Raw genomic sequence first — 17,477 nt, 5'->3', positions numbered from 1 at the left:
AACTCCCCTGAAGAGTATATTTAATGCAATGACTTTTTTTTGGAAGAATCCAGTACAGTGTTCATGCTCTACCTGGACACTGTCTTCAGGGCTTAAATTCAGGCATCTCAACATTCTGTGCAGGAGAAGGTCTCGTGTTGAATTCATTGAAACTAAGACCCTAGCAGTTATACCACCAGAAAAAGAAAGAGGCTGCTACTAATCATATATGATGCCATTAATTCTAATATGAAAAACATGTTGCTAAAACATGAAAAACAACGGCCACTTCAGACTTGACGAAATATGGAAGCACCAATAACATGTTGAGCATGACTGAGTGGACACCAAGCACTGTTCTTAGTGCTTTTCATGATTTACATGTTTAATCTTCACATGTGCCTGGTGAGTAGAAACTGTTATTACACCCACTTACAAGGACACAGAGAGGTGAATGACATGCCTTAACTAGCTCCTAAGTGGGTGACTCAGGAATCAAACCCAATTAGTCTGACTCCAGTGTCTACCGCCTCCGATCCTTCCACCATCCTGCCTCTATCCTGTTGACGACTCCCTTGGGGCAACAGGACAGGTGGCTGGCACCTCTTGGAGTCCAGATGTGCCAGTTAGGATCCCCTCCAGGTAAGGAAGGGCCAAGGAAGGGTGGGTTCTGAAACCAGAACTTCCAGGCAGAAGGCCTCTAGGCAGAGGGTCCAGGGTTCTATCTGTGGCCACCCCCTTGTCCACCTTGGAAAAGTGATCTCAGAAGCTCCCAGAAATACGTGACTTCCCCAATTATATTGGAGGACATCTCATCCAGGATGGTAGAAAAGGAGTACAGACTGCAGACTTTGGAAATATGAGAACTTGGCACCTTCTCTTCAAAAGAACTCCCCCCAGTCATTTCTCCACTTGCAGATCTTGTAGGTGCCGCCTCTAACTCAAAGTGGTTCCCGCAAAACACAAAGGAAGTGAAAGAGAGGAAAAAAACCGCTGTCATGGAGTATTTGACACACATCATCTCACGGAATTCTCCCAATCATCCTCTGAAGTGGGCATCGTTTTCCCCTTTCCAGTGCTGGGGAAGTTCAGAACAATGAAGTCCCATTATCATTGAGCTCCAGAGCTCTGCTGTGAACCCTGTTTGGTCCAAGGCCGGTGAGTTCTCTGAACCTAGTACATCATCCTGCTAAATGGGCCTGCCCAGCTGCTAGCTTTTGGCAGGTTTCTAAAGGGTCCTTATCCAAATGGCTCCAGGACCCAAAGGGTTGTTGGTCACCATCTGTTGTGAGCAATCCATTTACTGAGGTACCAACAACTGGGCTCAACAAACATAAACACAAAGCTCTATCTAGGTAAATAAACAGGAAAGTTGGCCTTTTTTTTTTTTTTTTTTTAAAGTGAAGCACACTGTTTTCCCACAGTAATTAGGTTTCTCCTGAGAGGGGAAAGAACCAAACATTTGGGAAGCAACTGCAAAGTGACAGGAACTGGGGATGGATCACGGAAAACAGAAGAGGTCTGAGACTCATGGAACAGAAGAGTTGGATGAATTTTTTTTTTTTTTCCCGAATCTCAAAAGACCAACATCCAGAGGAACACCAAGGATCATACAACAAACAGCCACCACTCACCACTTAAAATGAACGCATATAAATGTTTTACCATATTTTGATTGCAGTTTGGCTCTTTTTTCTTTTAAAGAAAGTTTCACATTTAAAGTTGAAATCCTTTCCCCTTCTACTCCAGGCTGACAGTTATCATAAACTTGTTATGAACCTGGTCCATATTTTTATAAACTTTGTATTTTGCACAGTATGTAAATGTATCCATAAATATATTCTTAAATATATTTATTCCCACACTCAGGTTTGTAAACTCCTTTAGGAATTTATTTTTTACCCTTTTTTTTAGGACCACACCTTCGGCATATGGAAGTTCCCAGGCTAGGGGTCGAATTGGAGCTGTAGCTGCCAGCCCACGACACAGCAGCAGTGTGGGATCTGAGCGGCGTCTGGAACCTACACCACAGCTCACAGCAATGCCGTATCCTTAACCCACTGAGCAAGGCCAGGTATTGAACCTGCGTCCTCATGGATACTAGTCAGGTTCGTTACTGCTGAACCACGAAGGGAACTCCCTATTTTTAAAAATAATATGGAGTGAGGTAGGGATCTAATATTTTAGTTTTCCATATGAAACGTCAACTGAGCCAATGTCATTTTCTGAAAAATTTATCTTTTCTCCCCACTGGTTTAAGATGGCTTAACAACCACGTATCACACTCCTGTTATCAGTTTAGATCTATTTCTTTTTTCTTTCTTTCTCTCTCTCTTTTTTTTTTTTTGTTTTTTTGTTTTTTTGTTTTTTTGTCTTTTTTTAGGGCTGCACCCGTGGCATATGGAGGTTCCCAGGCTAGAGGTCCAATCGGAGCTGTAGCCACTGGCCTACACCACAGCCACAGCAACGCAGGATCCAAGCCGTGTCTGCGACCTACACCACAGCTCATGGCAACGCCGGGTCCTTAACCCACTGAGAGAGGCCAGGGATGGAACCCAAAATCTCATGGTTACTAGTCAGGTTCATTAACCCCTGAGCCACGACGGGAATTCCAGCTTAGATCTATTTCTATCTTTGTGCCACTATCACACTTAATATGGTTATGTTCTCTGGTATAATGAATCTCCTGGCCTGATCTCTGTTCAAAATTTGTGCTGGCTATTTTTTGACTTTTATTCTTCCATTTGAATTTTACAATTTTATGACACTCTTGCTGTGGTTTTGATTGGAATTATGCTTAATTTGGAGATTAATTTAGGACATAACTTACTTCCTTATTGTATTTAGTCTTCCCATCCATAAACACAGAATATTTATTATTTATTTAGGTCTTTGTTATGCCCTTCAATAATTTTGCCTAAAAACATGAGATTGTGCCTAGGTGCCTTAAAGTTGTGATGGTATTAAAATGGTGTCTGCCTTCATAGAGCTTTGAATGCATGAGAAAGACAGTTAAATGAGCAGTTACTATAGAGCTTGATAAGCGCTGTAGTTGGAGAGGCGCAAATAGGGTCGTGTACAAACGTCTAGGGAGGTACATATGCTGGGCTCTAACCCTTAGAGGGTTGTACACTTAGAAGTCTAGTCTGAATCAGCTCCATCTGCCTTTTTAAAACTTCAGGATATAACCCAGAGTGTGAAATTACAAGAGAGAACCTAGGGTTTCTGCAATTCAAAAAGCCTCCTCTTCATAAACATCTTTTGGGTGAACAGAATCAATGTTGATGCTGATAATCTTTGTGATTAGGCTAATTATTTTGCTGTTTCATTAATGAAATCAGGATTATTACCCAAAAGAGAGAGAGAACACTGAAAGCTTCTGCTTTGTGACTACAAAAAAAAAGAAAAGAAAGAAAAACAAAAGTCTCACTGTATAACTTTGAGTAAATTACTTGATATCCCAGAGCAACATGTGAATAGTTCCTCAATTTTTTTTTTTCTTTTTTGGCTGTGCCTGTGGTATGTGGAAGTCTCCAGCCAGGGATAGAACTCATGCCACAGCAGTAATCAGAACCACAGCAGTGACAATGCTGGATCCTTAACTTGCTGAGCCACCAGGGAACTCTAATAAGACTTTTTTTAAAGGAGGAAAAACACACCTATATAAATAAACTTTTTCATCTGAACTACATGAGAATAAGAGTATGACGCATGGTACTTCATTCCTAAATATGCTGGTACGTATCTCCTAGGAGCAAAGACATTCTCCTATGTATTTACAAATATAATGATCGCAAGCTAAAAATTTAATACGGACTCAATACTATACCACACTACTATCTGACAGATGGTCGGTCCATTCTCAGATTTCCCCAATTGTATCTATTTTCCCATCACAACTATTTGGTGCCCTGCGTAAGCCCACCCCTTTCCTTAACCCAGAATCGAATCAAGGATTAGGCATTAAATTTAGCTGTCAAATGACTCTAGTTCCCTTCAATGTCTAGGGCAGTTGCCCAGGTTTGGGTTTCTGTTTTGTTTTTGGTCTCTGACGACACGTTTTCTTTTTTGAAAAGTTTTGGCCAGTTGTTTTGTGGAATATCCCTCAATTTGGATTTGTCTGATTGCTTGATTGCTTCCTCCTGACTGGATTCAGGTTAGACGTTTTGAGCAAGGATAATCGTAGGTGGTGTTGTGTGTGGCCTCCATATGTCACAACGGGAGGCACATTATGCCATTTTGTCCTGTTATTGGCGATGTCAAATTTCCTTTTTTGATGGTATCCACTAGATTTCTCCACTGTTTGTAATTTATACATAATCTGTGGGGTGATACATGGAGGTAGTGCGAATTCCTATTTCCCAGTACTGCTTCACTCGATACTTTTTTTTTTTTAAATGAGTAGCCAGCTTTATGAGCCTTTTAAATTGAAAAACAGTGTTATGTTACTTTCAGGTACACCACATATTGATTTTACAAAAAAAAAAAAAAAAAAAGATATTTTGGAGTTCCTGTCATGGCGCAGTGGAAATGAATCCGACTAGGAACCATGAGGTTTCAGGTTCGATCCCTGGCCTAACTCAGTGAGCTGTGGTGTAGGTCACAGATGCTGCTCAAATCTGTCGTTGCTATGGCTGTGGTGTAGGCCGGCAGCTGTAGCTCCGGTTTGACCCCTAGCCTGGGAAACTCCATATGCTGCAGGTGTGGCCCCAAAAAACCAAAAAAAAAAAAAAAAAAAAAAAAAAAAGATTTTTTTTGTTTGTTTGTTTTTTTGTGTGTGTGTGTGTCTTTTTTGTTGTTGTTGCTATTTCTTTGGCCGCTGCCTTGGCATATGGAGGTTCCCAGGCTAGGGGTTGAATCGGAGCTGTAGCCACCAGCCTACGCCAGAGCCACAGCAACGCGGGATCCGAGCCGCGTCTGCAACCTACACCACAGCTCACGGCAACGCCGGATCGTTAACCCACTGAGCAAGGGCAGGCACCGAACCAGCAACCTCATGGTTCCTAGTCGGATTCATTAACCACTGCGCCACGACGGGAACTCCTGTTTGTTTGTTTTAATGGCTGCACCTACAGCATATGGAAGTTCCCAGGCCAGGGTCTGAATCCCAGCTGCAGCTGCAACCTACGCTACAGCTGCAGTAATGCTGGATCTTTTAACCCACTGTGCTGGGCTGGGGATTGAACCTGTGCTTCGGCAGTGACCCAAGCCACCATGGTCAGATTCTTAACCCATTGTGCCACAGCGGGAACTCCTCACTCAATGGTTTCTGCATTCATTGATGACTCCTGCTTGAATCAATTTATTACTACAGTCATTGTAAAATGGTCCTCTAGACATTGATACTTGGTGTTGCTTCTCTGGCTCTGCCTTTTAGTTTTCTAATCATGACTTAGCCTCGTCCCTTTGATCATGCTGCTTTTGACCTGTTTGGTTAACTGTCTTCCTAGCCCTTAGTCCTTACAGGTCAGCATAGTCAGGCCTTGTTTAGATTTATCTCAGCACCAGCGAACTAGGCCTAGACAGAAAGCAAATACTACTTTCAGCTCTATCTATTACTAATGATTTCTAGCAAGAAGCTTTAGCTTCCCCAAAGCAGAGATAACCTGCATCGTGACCATCCCCAATTAGAAAGCTAGTTCTCATGTTGGATAGACACTCCTTTTGCCCTTTAAAAAAAAAAAAAAATCCAGCTCCCAGATCACAAATGCAACATCTTAAGGAATCAAATATGATCTGTTTTCCACTGTCCTCAAAATGACACTATTAGACACAGACACAGGACACTGACCTTTTACTTCATGGACCAAAGTGGATAATAATCTTTCGAAACTGCAAATGGGGGTGTTTTGTACAAACTTCTTTTTAGCATGTACCAATGACTTATTAGAGAAAACTGCAGATTTTGTAGGTGGCTGGTTATAATAACCTAAGGTTAAAAATGGACTCATTCGAATTAAAGACATCAGACATCATGTCTAAAAATAAAGTAAATGCTTTTTTTTCTTTCTATAATCCTCAATTAGAAGCCATTTAAGGAGAGGATAATCAGCTTGAGAGACTTTTAAATATGGATTCTACAGTTCTCACTGGCACCTCTGCTTTATAAATTAACTTTAGTACATTTTGAAATGTGTAAATAGATTATGTTGCCCTAACCCATCCATCTTGCCCTCTTGATGTTCAAAACACAAATACTAATACTACCAATGAAACAAACTTCATGATGACTAGAGTGACAAATTCCCAGGAAATAGAGCTCTTCTTAGATGAGAAAACTCCCACATTGTTGGCTGGTAACGTCCAATGGGAACTCTTTGAGGTCAGAAGGAAAACCCTTTTGGACACCTCTTCAAGGCAATGCAAGCTGCACCAAGTGAAAATATTGAAATGTCTACTCAATTCATCCAAAAAAGGCACCCACCCAGGGGGAGAAACTAGATTTCTCAGGTAGACCTATGTAGCTAACTAAATGAGGTCATCTAATTCCCTAAAACCAAGCAATGATTGAAAATGGGTCTTCAGGGAGTTCCTGTTGTGGCTCAGTGGAAACAAACCTGACTAGTATCCATGAGGATGCAGGTTTGATCCCTGGCCTCACTCAGTGGGTTAAGGATGCAGCGCTGCAGTGAGCTGTGGTGTAGGACGGACATGGCTCGGATCTCGCGTTGCTGCGACTGTGGTATAGGCTGGCAGCTGTAGCTCCGATTTGACCTCTAGCCTGGGAACCTCCATATGCTGGCCTTAAACAGGCAAGGAAGGAAGGAAGGAAGGAAAAAAGAAAATGGGTCTTCACCGAGGAGACAAGAGAATAATTAGAACCTGGACCTGAGAGCCATGGCAAAGTCCTTAGGACCAGGGCACTCTTCATCCTGGAGCAACCAGAACTTTCTTTTTTCTGTCACTCCTCTGCCTCGATAATCTCACTTATTTCCATCTCTGAATCATGACCTATACCTCTCACTGAACTCTACATCCATATATCCAGCTCCTTCCCTACCATTTCCACTTGGAAGTCTCATTGGTACCTCAAACTGTGTCCCAAAAGGAGCTTTTGCCTTCCTGCTTCTCTGCCTCTGTTCACCCGCCATGACAATGGCACCACCACCCACTCAGGTCAAAGCAAGAAATCCAGAGGTCATCTTTACCTCGCCCCCATCTAACGCATCAATCCCCAAAGAAAGTCGGTCTGTTTCCCAAATATACTGATCCCTCCTCTCTTTATCCACCACCATCTCTCTAGTCCAAGCCTCTACCATCTTTGGTCTGGATTCTTACAACTGCTGCCAACTGGAATCTCTGCTTCTGTTCTTGCAGGGAGTGAACCTCCCACCATTCTCCATGGAATGGCCAGAGCAAACATCTTAAAGCACAAATCACCCAATGTAATGTGGCATCTTAAACCAGGTTCTGGAACACAAAATAGACATTAGTGGGAAAACTGATGAAATCGGAATCAAGTCTACAGTTCTGAAAAATGTATCATGGTTATTATATAAGATGTTAACATTTAGGGGAAGCTGGGTAAAGGATATATGAGAACTTTCTGCACTATCTTTGCAAATTTAGTGTGAATTTAAGATGATTCCAAATTAAAAAGTGTATTAAAAACCCCATAAATATCATGTCTCTCCCTTCTTAAAAATCCTTGCATAACTTCCCACTGCACTAAAATCCGACCTCTTTCCCATGGCCCTATAGCTCTTACACGATCTGGCTTCTGCTACTTTCTTGATTTCATTTCCTACCAGTTTGTTCTCATTCCTAACACTCTGGCTGCTGGCTTTCTGACAGTTCCTGGATTATGCCGGGCTGCATCAGGGCTGGGGTCTTTGACCTTACTGTCCCTATGTTAAAGTACGAGGGCTGCCATAACGAAATACTGTAGATTGGGTGGCTTAAACATCACAAGTTCTTTTCTCACAGTTCTAGAGGCTGGAAGTCCAAAATCAAGGTGTTGGCAGGTTTGGTTTCCTTTTTTTTTTTTTTTTTTAAGGTTTTTAGGGACATACCCGGGGTATATGGAGTTTTCTAGGCAAGGGGTCAAATTGGAGCTACAGCTGCTGGCCTATGCCATAGCCACAGCCACAGCAATGCGGGATCCGAGCCACATCTTTGATCTACACCATAGCTCACAGCAATGCTGGGTCCCCAACACACTGAGCGAGGCCAGGGATCGAACCTGCATCCTTATGGTCACTAGTCAGATTCGTTTCCGCTGTGCCATGATGGGAACTCCAGGTCTGATCTCCTCTGAGACCTCTCTCCTTGGCCTGCCTATGACCAGCCTTCTGCTGTGTCCTCACATGGTCATCCTCGTATGGTTTTTCCTCTGTGTTTGCACGGTCCTAGTTTAATGTACCTAAAGTTTCCTCTCCTTTGAAGGACACCAGTCAGACTGGATTCGGGCCCACCCTAATGGCCTCCTTTTTAACTTAATCACCTCTTTAAAGACCTTGTCTTTAAACACAGTGATATTCTCAGGGACTCCAAAGTAGAAATTTTGGGGGAACACAACTCAGCTTACAACAGCCCCCTTATCTGGACAACCCTTCAGATGGTTCACGTCTTCCAGCCTCAGGTCCCCTCACATGGACTTGTCACCTCTCCTGGGAGGTACTTCCTGACCATGTGGCTTCTCGCTGAGCTCTCCCACCATCCTATTTATTGCCCTCCTAGCACTTACAACAGCTGGAGTCCTTTCTGTACTAGCTTTTTATGCATTTCCCCCCTTGCATGAGTGATAGAGACCTTGCCTATCTATTGCTGTATCCTCATTACCTCTTACAATGCCTGGCACAGAGTAGGTGCTCAGAATTTGTGGACAAGAAATAGTTTATTGACAATTCAGTCAAAAGCAGAGTCTCATTAGCAATCATCAGTTACAGAGCTAGTCCCCAGGGAGGACCATAAGTGAAGCAGTATCTAATATTTGTACATCACTTTACAGTTGATGAAGTGCTTCCAGGTAACTTAACCTGTATAAATCCTCCATGCGGTGATGCAAACATTATTTACTCTGTTTTCTTGATAAAGAAACTAAGACTTCATTGCTTATGTCATAGAACTGGGGCTTCAATATGGATCTTTTCGTTTCACAAAGAACAGCTTTGTATTTTTTTCATTACGACACAGCTGAACTAAGAACTAAGTAAATTAATAAATTCCAAATACTTCTTCTAGGCAATTTCCAAGGAGAGCTCTGTGAAGGACAGAGCCTCACGCTTCCAGGAACTAAACTGGACATTCTTTCCATGAGATCAGAGAAGTTTTGTTGCTGAGGAATAATGGCTAATGAGAATATGGTGCCCTCAGGCTATTTACTGTGTTTGTGAGGGTGGTGGTGGTTATAAATGTGCTTTTTGTAAACTGTTGTTTCCAGGAGTATGAGGAAGTAAAGAAATTTGGAGAACCTGATTTCCTAAGTGTTCACCACTGGTTTTAAATTGTACTGAATATTTCCTTTAAATCTATAACTCTCAGCCTTGATGTCTCTTAGATTCCCCTGGAGGAGCTGCACAGGTCCCAATGCCTGCACCTCCATCCCAACAAATGAAATCAGAACCCCAGGGGGTGGGACGGTGGCATCAGTGAGCCTAAAGCTTCCCAGTTGACTTTAATATGCAGCCATGTTTGAGAACCATGGGTCTAGCTTCTCAAACGGGGTGGGGATGGTATATCCTACTGCCCCCAAAGAGAACATAGCAGGCTTAACTAGAGGGTAGAATCAAAATAAAAGTCTATATACCTCCAAGTGGGGAATTCTGTGTTCCTCAAAGGATGGAGTAGGAACTGTCCTAGGTCAGTCTGCACCCATGACCAATTAAATCAGAATCCCAGGGGGTGGAACCCAGGCAGGAGCCATTGTTCAAGCTTCTCAGATGAGTCCAACAGGCAGCCAAGGCTGAGAACCACTGCTTTAAGTGGTACCTGCTTTGTTTGGAAGAGGAAGTGAAGGCAAGGCTGCCCGCCCCCCATTAACCACAGCGAACGACAGTAACCTGGCAGCAGCTGTCACTTGAATGATAAACACTGACTCTCCCAGATCTAGATTTATGGCCTTGGACAAACAACTGAGCCTTATCTTGGCATGGTGCCGTTCTCCCCGGCACTAATTAAGGCCTAAATAATTCTCATCAGTATGTGCAGAAAATAAATGGGCCTCAATTTAAGACAACTTCCCCATTGTGTCCTGGTTAATGGAATCACAATGTACGGGTTTTCACAACCATATATATACTAGTTTAAATTTAACAAGAAGGAGAAGATATTTCAATCTAGATATTCCAATTTTCATTTTTTTACACTGATATTGGGTCATGGAAAAAGATGGCTCAACGTGGTAATTGATAACAGGATAACAATATGTACTCTTTGCAATCAGTAATCAATATGATTATCACTAGCATCTTCCAATTTAATTATTACTTCTTATCATATCCATTTCATTACAGTTTTGACAGGTAGGGAAGGAAACGGGGTGCAGATAGCAGAATGAAGGATGGTAGCTGAATGATAAGACTATATACCCAGAAAATGCAAAGAAATGACCTGAGTTTATTGAATAATTTGGCAAAGTTGTGAGACGAAAGAAACATGCACTACAGCACTGCTTTCTTTAGAAATTCTGCCTCCCACTCAAAACTCTAAACTCATCCCTGGACAGAAAAAGAGCATGCCATCTGCTTAAGGCTCTAGTTTTGAACCCCTGGACAAAGGTTTGGGTTTTTTTTTTAAATCTTATTATTATTATTATTATTTTACTTAAATTTTGGGGGGGCCATGCCCATGGCATGTGGATGTTCCCAGGCCAGGGATTGAACCCATGCCACAGCAGTGACCCGAGCCACAGCAGTGACAACGCTGGATCCTTAACCCGCTGTGCCACCAGGGAACGCCAAAACTATCTTTTAATAAAGTATTATTATATAAATATAAATATAAATTTCTCATGTTCTGGTCTTGAAACATTAACAAGTATGAATGAAAACCAATGACGTCTTCCTTTTCTGCCTCCAGGAACCAGGCTTGAACCAGCTGGGTGACCAACAGCTGCTGCTGAATATGCAGATTAGAGGAAGGCAAACTGGCAAAGAAGACGTCTAATCAAGCTGGGGCCGGCCCGTCTGGTCCAATAGCTCAGAAGCAAGACCTGGGGAGCTATGGATCAAAGCCAGGCAGAGGCTGGGCAAAAACATTTAGGGCCTCTTCGGTGTTCTTGGACTTGGGCAAGTTGGGTGCCATGCAGAGAGATAAGGAGGTGGCCTGAAGGGCAATCTCAGAGCCAGCACTTTGGGGAGGAGGAGGCAACACAGGGTACAACGGCTGGCACCTCTCCCAGAGGAAGCAGATTGTGTTGACAAAGACTGCACTCAAGGGCCCTGGGCTTTAGCGCTTCTCTTGCAGGCCCAAGTCTCAGAGAGACTGGCCTTTGGTGTGGATACAGGATGCTGGCTTTGGCAGGGCTAACCTGGCATTTTTAATTCCTCAGAGAGCAGTGACAAAGGTAAATTCCTAGGACAGTGGTAAAAAGACGTTAGCACCTGCCAAACAGGGATACCAGACAATAAAGGATAACCATGTAATTATGTTTTTTAAGATCAGAACCGAGCAGAGGATGAACCAGAAGATGATGCAGGTCTTATTAACTTATAAAGATCATTGTGAGGCCACATATTCATTCCAGAGCTCTACAAACAGAGCGAGTTTTAACTATTCAAGAAGACAGAGGACAGAGCCATAGAGAAAAAGAGAAAGCAAGGGAATTTGTCTAGAAAGACTAAAAGATGTTTGTTTGTTTGTTTTTTCCGGTCTTTTTTTTTTTTTTGCCATTTCTTGGGCCACTGCCATGGCATATGGAGGTTCCCAGGTGAAGGGTCGAATCGGAGCTGTAGCTGCAGGCCTACGCCAGAGCCACAGCAATGCAGGATCTGAGCCATGTCTGCGACTTACACCACAGCTCACAGCAATGCCAGATCCTTAACCCACTGAGCAAGGCCAGGGATCAAACCCGCAACCTCATGGTTCCTAGTCGGATTCGTTAACCACTAAGCCATGACAGGAACTCCTAAAAGATGTTTTAACTTCCCTTGCCCCTCCATATTTTTCTCTTTCCTTTTCTTTTTGGCCACACCAGTGGCATAGAGCTTCTGGGGCCAGGGATTGAACCCTCACCACAACAGAGACCGACAGCATTGACAACACTAGACCCTTAACCCACTGCACCACCAGGGAACTCCCCTCTCCATATTCTTTGGATTATTCCAGGAAAAGAAATTCAGGCACACCTAATTCCTTCCTTCCTTCCCTCCCTCCCTGCCTCCCACCTTCTCTCTCTCTCTCTTTCTTTCTCTTTCTTTTCCTCCCTCCCTCCCTTCCTTCCTCCCTTTCTTTCGGGCCGCAGGTGCAGCATATGGAGGTGCCCAGGCTAGGTGTCGAATCAGAGCTATAGCTGCCGGCCTACACCACAGCCACAATACTAGATCTGAGCCGCTCCTGTGACCTACACCACAGCTTATGAAAACAATGGATTCTTAACCCACTGAATGGGGCCAGGGATCGAATCCGCGTCCTCCTGGATACTAGTCAGGTTTGTTTCCGCTGAGCCACAAGGGAAACTCCAGGCAGGTTTAATTTCTATCACCCTTTTCCTGATGGTCCACAGCTACATCAAAATGGTCAAGCCCACCTCAGTATCCAGTGGCTGGCAATTGTTTAAGTATATTTAAGTAGGGAATGAAGTGCAGCCATTAAAAATTACTGGGCAAGATACTTCATGACATGTTAAAAACAGCAAGTTGTATGATTCAATTTCAGGGAAATTGGTTAAAAAGTGAAGTCTTTAATACCTTTCAGGGTGAACTAAAATGCTAACAGCAGTCATCTCTGAAGTATGGGATTACTACTTGTTTTTCCTTCTTTTTTTGAATTTTCCACATTTTAAGAACTGTATGTTAATTTTCCAATCAGAAAAAAAGCCATTACCTTACAAAGCTTCAAGTTACACTGTGCAATACTATTCTAGGCAATGAGGCCTTGATGACGTCTGACAAGGTGAGGATAAATATTTCCGTTGAGATCACCAACTGCCAGGGGACGCTAACCACAGGCGGTCCTGCATTCACTGAGGGAAGAGCACCCTGCTGTTGCCTTCTCCTCTCCTCTGGAAAGTTCCAGGAACTCTGGAGAAGGCATTCAGCGGGGTGGTCAAATTTGGAGATCTGGTGGGTGCTATTCTGTTTTTCTGTTGTTGGATTTTTAAAAAATTAATTAATTAAAAAACCTTTTTTTTGCTTTTTTTAGGGTGGCACCCTAGGCATATGGAAGTTTCCAAGCTAGGGGTCCAGGTGGAGCTGCAGCTGCTGGCCTGCCACTGCCACAGCCACGCCCGATCTGAGCCACATCTGCAGCCTACACAGCAGCTCATGACAATGCCGGATCCTTAACCCACTGAGAGAGGCCAGGGATCAAACCTGCATCCTCATGGGTACTAGATGGGTTCATTATTGCTGAGCCATCATGGGAACTCGCGGATTGTTTTATTATTATTATTGAAGTATAGCTGATTTACAGTGTTGTGCCAATTTCTGCTGCACAGCAAACTGACCCAGTCACATACACATACACACTCCCTTTGCTATTCTGATGTGAGTCTCTCTAACCAGGGGTTGGCAAACTTTTTTTTTCTATAAAGGGCCAGGTAGTGGATATTCTAGGTTCTGTGAACCACATGGGCTCTGTTGCAAGTACTCCACTCTGCTGGTGTAGCACGAAAGCAGCTTTGGTAACCACAGATGAGTGTTCCAAAGAACGGAGCTGTGTTCCAAAAGAATTTCATTTACAAAAAAAAAGTAGTTTGTCGACCCCAGATAAACTCTTGGTTTCCTCATTAAAGAAGCTGAAGTGACTGGGCACAAGCCACAGAAAGAGATGGGTCATTACTGAATGTCACTCCTCGAGCTCTTTCCATCCCAAGGGTTGACCAGTGGTGCCTCTTCACACCAAGGAAGGGCTGCCTATTAACGCGCTTATGTTTTTAGGCATTTAATGTGTTGGTTTCCCTCACAGCTAAACCTTGAGTACCTAAAATTTGAGAAATGAGACTGCATTTTACTTTTTTATTTTATTCTTTTTTTTGCTTTTTAGGGCCGCACCCACAGCATATGGAAGTTCCCAGGCTAGGGGTCGTATCCGAGCTGCAGCTGCCAGTCTATGCCGCAGCCACAGCAATGCCAGATCTGAGCTGTGTCTGCAACCTATGCTGCAGCTCATGGCAGTGCTGGATCTTTTCACCTACTGAGCGAGGCCAGGGATCAAACCCAGGTCCTCTCGGGTACTAGTCAGGTTCATTACTGCTGAGCCACAGCAGGAACTCCAGGATGAGGTTCTTGCAGGTCAAATCATTCACTCCCAAGGCTGAAGTAAAAACCAGGTCAGAAGTGGATTTTAAGCAATACTAATAAATAAAGAACTTGGCTGAAATTTAGTAAGAGTCAGAATGCCTCAGGAGGTAAATGCCGCAGGAGGGGTACACTGATTTCTAAGGCGGGGTTTGCGTACGTATGTGAATACATGCATAGCCCAGAAAACAGGTGTATGTGTGAGTGTGCACACATTCAGCGCATTCATTTTTCTAAGCAAATGTCAACAGTCGTTGAGAAGATGCACATTCACTCCAACAATCAGAAACCGAATTCTGGAAATCCACGGTCCCCGTCATCCCTCCAGACACCTGATGACAATCCCTCCAGGTGACAGAGATTTCTGCATGGGGGCGCATGGAACGTACATACAAATGAGAAGAAAAGCCAGAACTTCTCTGAGGTCCCAGGCACAGACTGTGCTGCTGGCCCTGGCCACACAAGGAGCTGTGAAAAGTACTGTGACTTCCAGAGTCCACAAGGAAGGGGGAGGACAGTAGGGGCTGGGGCGGGGGCTACTCACGCTGTCGTTGCTTCCTTTGTTGTCCTCGTACTTGGTCTCTATGTGAATGGAGAATTTTGGCAGAAAGGAACACTATGGGAAAAAAGAGAGGCTTCATCAGCATATCATTATTTTTTTCTCTTTGCACATCTTCACTTTAGCCTCTAGATGCTCTCTCGACCATCTGATGGTGGGCACTGTCCACAATCAGAAATGCGACGATACTAGGTCCCCATCCAAATGCAAGGAAAGCCGTCTTCGTCAACACGAACACCTTCCATCCAGGAGTCAGGCCCGAGAGGATAACTCACAAATAAGGCCAGGTGCTAAAGAGGACATTTCCAAAAGGAATATGTTCTGTGAGTCCCACCACAGGTTTAGAGAAGCAACCCCCAAAACAGAGACAATTCCAGTTCCGAATTCCAGGTGCTTTGCTTTGGGGGTCGCTACTGGTTACCTGGGAACCAGCCTTTAACCATTATACAAATATCCATATAAAGCGAGAGGTGGTAGAGTGGAGCTTAGAGATGATAAATTATTAAAGTCAGACAGTCCTGGCTTTTAGCTTGGAGAGTGTCACTTGATAGCCATGTGACTTTGGACAAGTCATTGAACTCGTCTGAACCCTAGAAGTATTGAAACAGATATAATACTGATTACCTAACAGTGACATTGTGAGGGTTAAATAAAATCATGTGAGAAAAACATATCAGGAACCGGGCATCAAGCAAACATTGAATAGGAGTTCCCTTGTGGTGTGGTGGGTTCAGGATCCAGTGTTGTCACTGCTGTGGTACAGGTTCGATTCATGACCCAGGAACTTCTACATGCCATGGGCATGGCCAAAAAAAAAAAAAAAAAAAAAACCAAACTTTTTTTTTTTTAAAAAAGCAAATATTTAATAAATGGCAGGAAATCAATCTGAAGCTACAGCTGAACTTGACATAAAAGACAGCCTCTCTTTTTGCTGGCTTAGGGGAGAAAAACCCCAAATGCGCCACCCCGGCATCCCAGCCTCCTTGAGCCCATTCTATGTATTCAGTAGACTTTAAGGGCTAGGGTAGCATGAGAAGAGGATTCTGCTGGATGCTGATGTAGACTCCCTCCTGCTGGCACTGAGCTGGGCATTAGCTTTCTTGACCAGCAGAGGTGGGATTGAAGATGACTGGCTAAAATGATGCAGCAACCCCACTGGGAACCACGGGGGCTGGAGGAATGAGCCTCAGGCTGACACGCTCACAGTCTGAAGAGGGTGGCTGCTTTATTTATCCAACACATATAGAGCACATATTCTATAGCTGGCACTGCTCTATGTGCATCCAAGTTCCAATTCATCTATTCCTTGTCCTCATCCTATGAAGGAGGAACTATTATCATCATTCCTGCTTTTAAGATAAGGAAATGTAGGCTCAGAGAGCTTAAGCAAATGGCCCATGATCACAAAGCTAGTAAAGAGTAGAGTTGTGATTCAAAGTCTGGTGGCCTGGTCTCAGTGTCCATGCTCTTTTTTTGCTTGTCTTTTTGCCTTTTCTAGGGCCGCTCCTGCGGCACATGGAGGTTCCCAGGCTAGGGGTCTAATCGGAGCTGTAGCTGCAGGCCTATGCCAGAACCACAGCAACTCGGGATCCAAGCCGCGTCTGCAACCTACACCACAGCTCACGGCAACGCCGGATCCTTAACCCACTGAGCAAGGGCAGGGATCGAACCCGCAACCTCATGGTTCCTCGTCGGATTCGTTAACCACTGCGCCATGACGGGAACTCCTCAGCGTCCATGCTCTTGATGACTGCCTCACTGGTTCCTAGTGTGGGATCTCTGAACCTGGAGCAGTAGCACCCTTAAACTTCAAGGCAGATTCTTGGGGCCAAGCCCAGACCCAGTGAATCTGAAATGGAAGTTCTGGGGATGGGCCCAGGCATCTGTGTTTAACAAGCCCTCTGGGAAGGCTGATGCAGACTTAGGTTGGAAAACCACCTCACTACACCGTGCACGGGGAGGAAAGAGACAGAACGCACTATCTAAAATCCTGAGGTCTGTAACACGCAGCCTCACCTTATGTGGTCATCCCACAGTGACTGTGATCCCCTTTCTGCCCAGCTGAGACCCCTTCCCACCCCCGCCCCGTGGCATCTGTGTGAGAAGGCAGAGGCCTTCGAAGTGCCATTCATAATTCTCTTGACATCACATGCCTGTGTGCATTCGGGGTTCATCTATCTTAATCCGAGTGAAACAAGCAAGCTGAACCGTGACTAAGGAAACACAGAAACAATCAATCCCAGTAATTGCCTTTATGGAGAAGGAAGCCCTGTGATCCCTCATTAACACCTTCCCAACCCCTCACCGCACGACTGCTGCCCTCACACCCAGACCCAGAGAGTTCCAAGGAGGGGCCGTGCACCATGAAGCGAGACACAACGGTGCCGAGCCCCACGGCAGAGCTCTCACCTGACACGTGAACTTGAGGACATGCACCTGCAGAGACCCTTTTAAAAATAACAAGCTTTCAGGCGAACCGATATGTCCTTTTTAACCCATAAGTCATGTGGCTCCACCCAATGAGTGCAGAGTAGCAGGTG

At 44.2% G+C, this 17,477-nt stretch overlaps 1 protein-coding gene across 4 annotated transcripts in view; it reads right to left on the bottom strand.

Moving 5' to 3' along the window:
* Positions 1–17,477, bottom strand: part of PITPNC1 (phosphatidylinositol transfer protein, cytoplasmic 1) — a 278,500-nt gene that overhangs the window by 82,725 nt on the left and 178,298 nt on the right. For all 4 annotated transcript variants that reach the window (XM_021066041.1, NM_001143722.1, XM_021066040.1 and 1 more), the window contains 1 exon segment: positions 14,923–14,994. In XM_021066041.1, coding sequence (XP_020921700.1) covers positions 14,923–14,994 — 72 coding nt within the window.

This window comes from Sus scrofa, chromosome 12 (assembly GCF_000003025.6).
Source record: "Sus scrofa isolate TJ Tabasco breed Duroc chromosome 12, Sscrofa11.1, whole genome shotgun sequence".
NCBI classification, from domain to species: Eukaryota; Metazoa; Chordata; class Mammalia; order Artiodactyla; family Suidae; genus Sus; species Sus scrofa.
The sequence above is the reverse complement of the archived record's forward strand: the minus strand, read 5'-3'. Positions and strand labels throughout refer to the sequence as shown.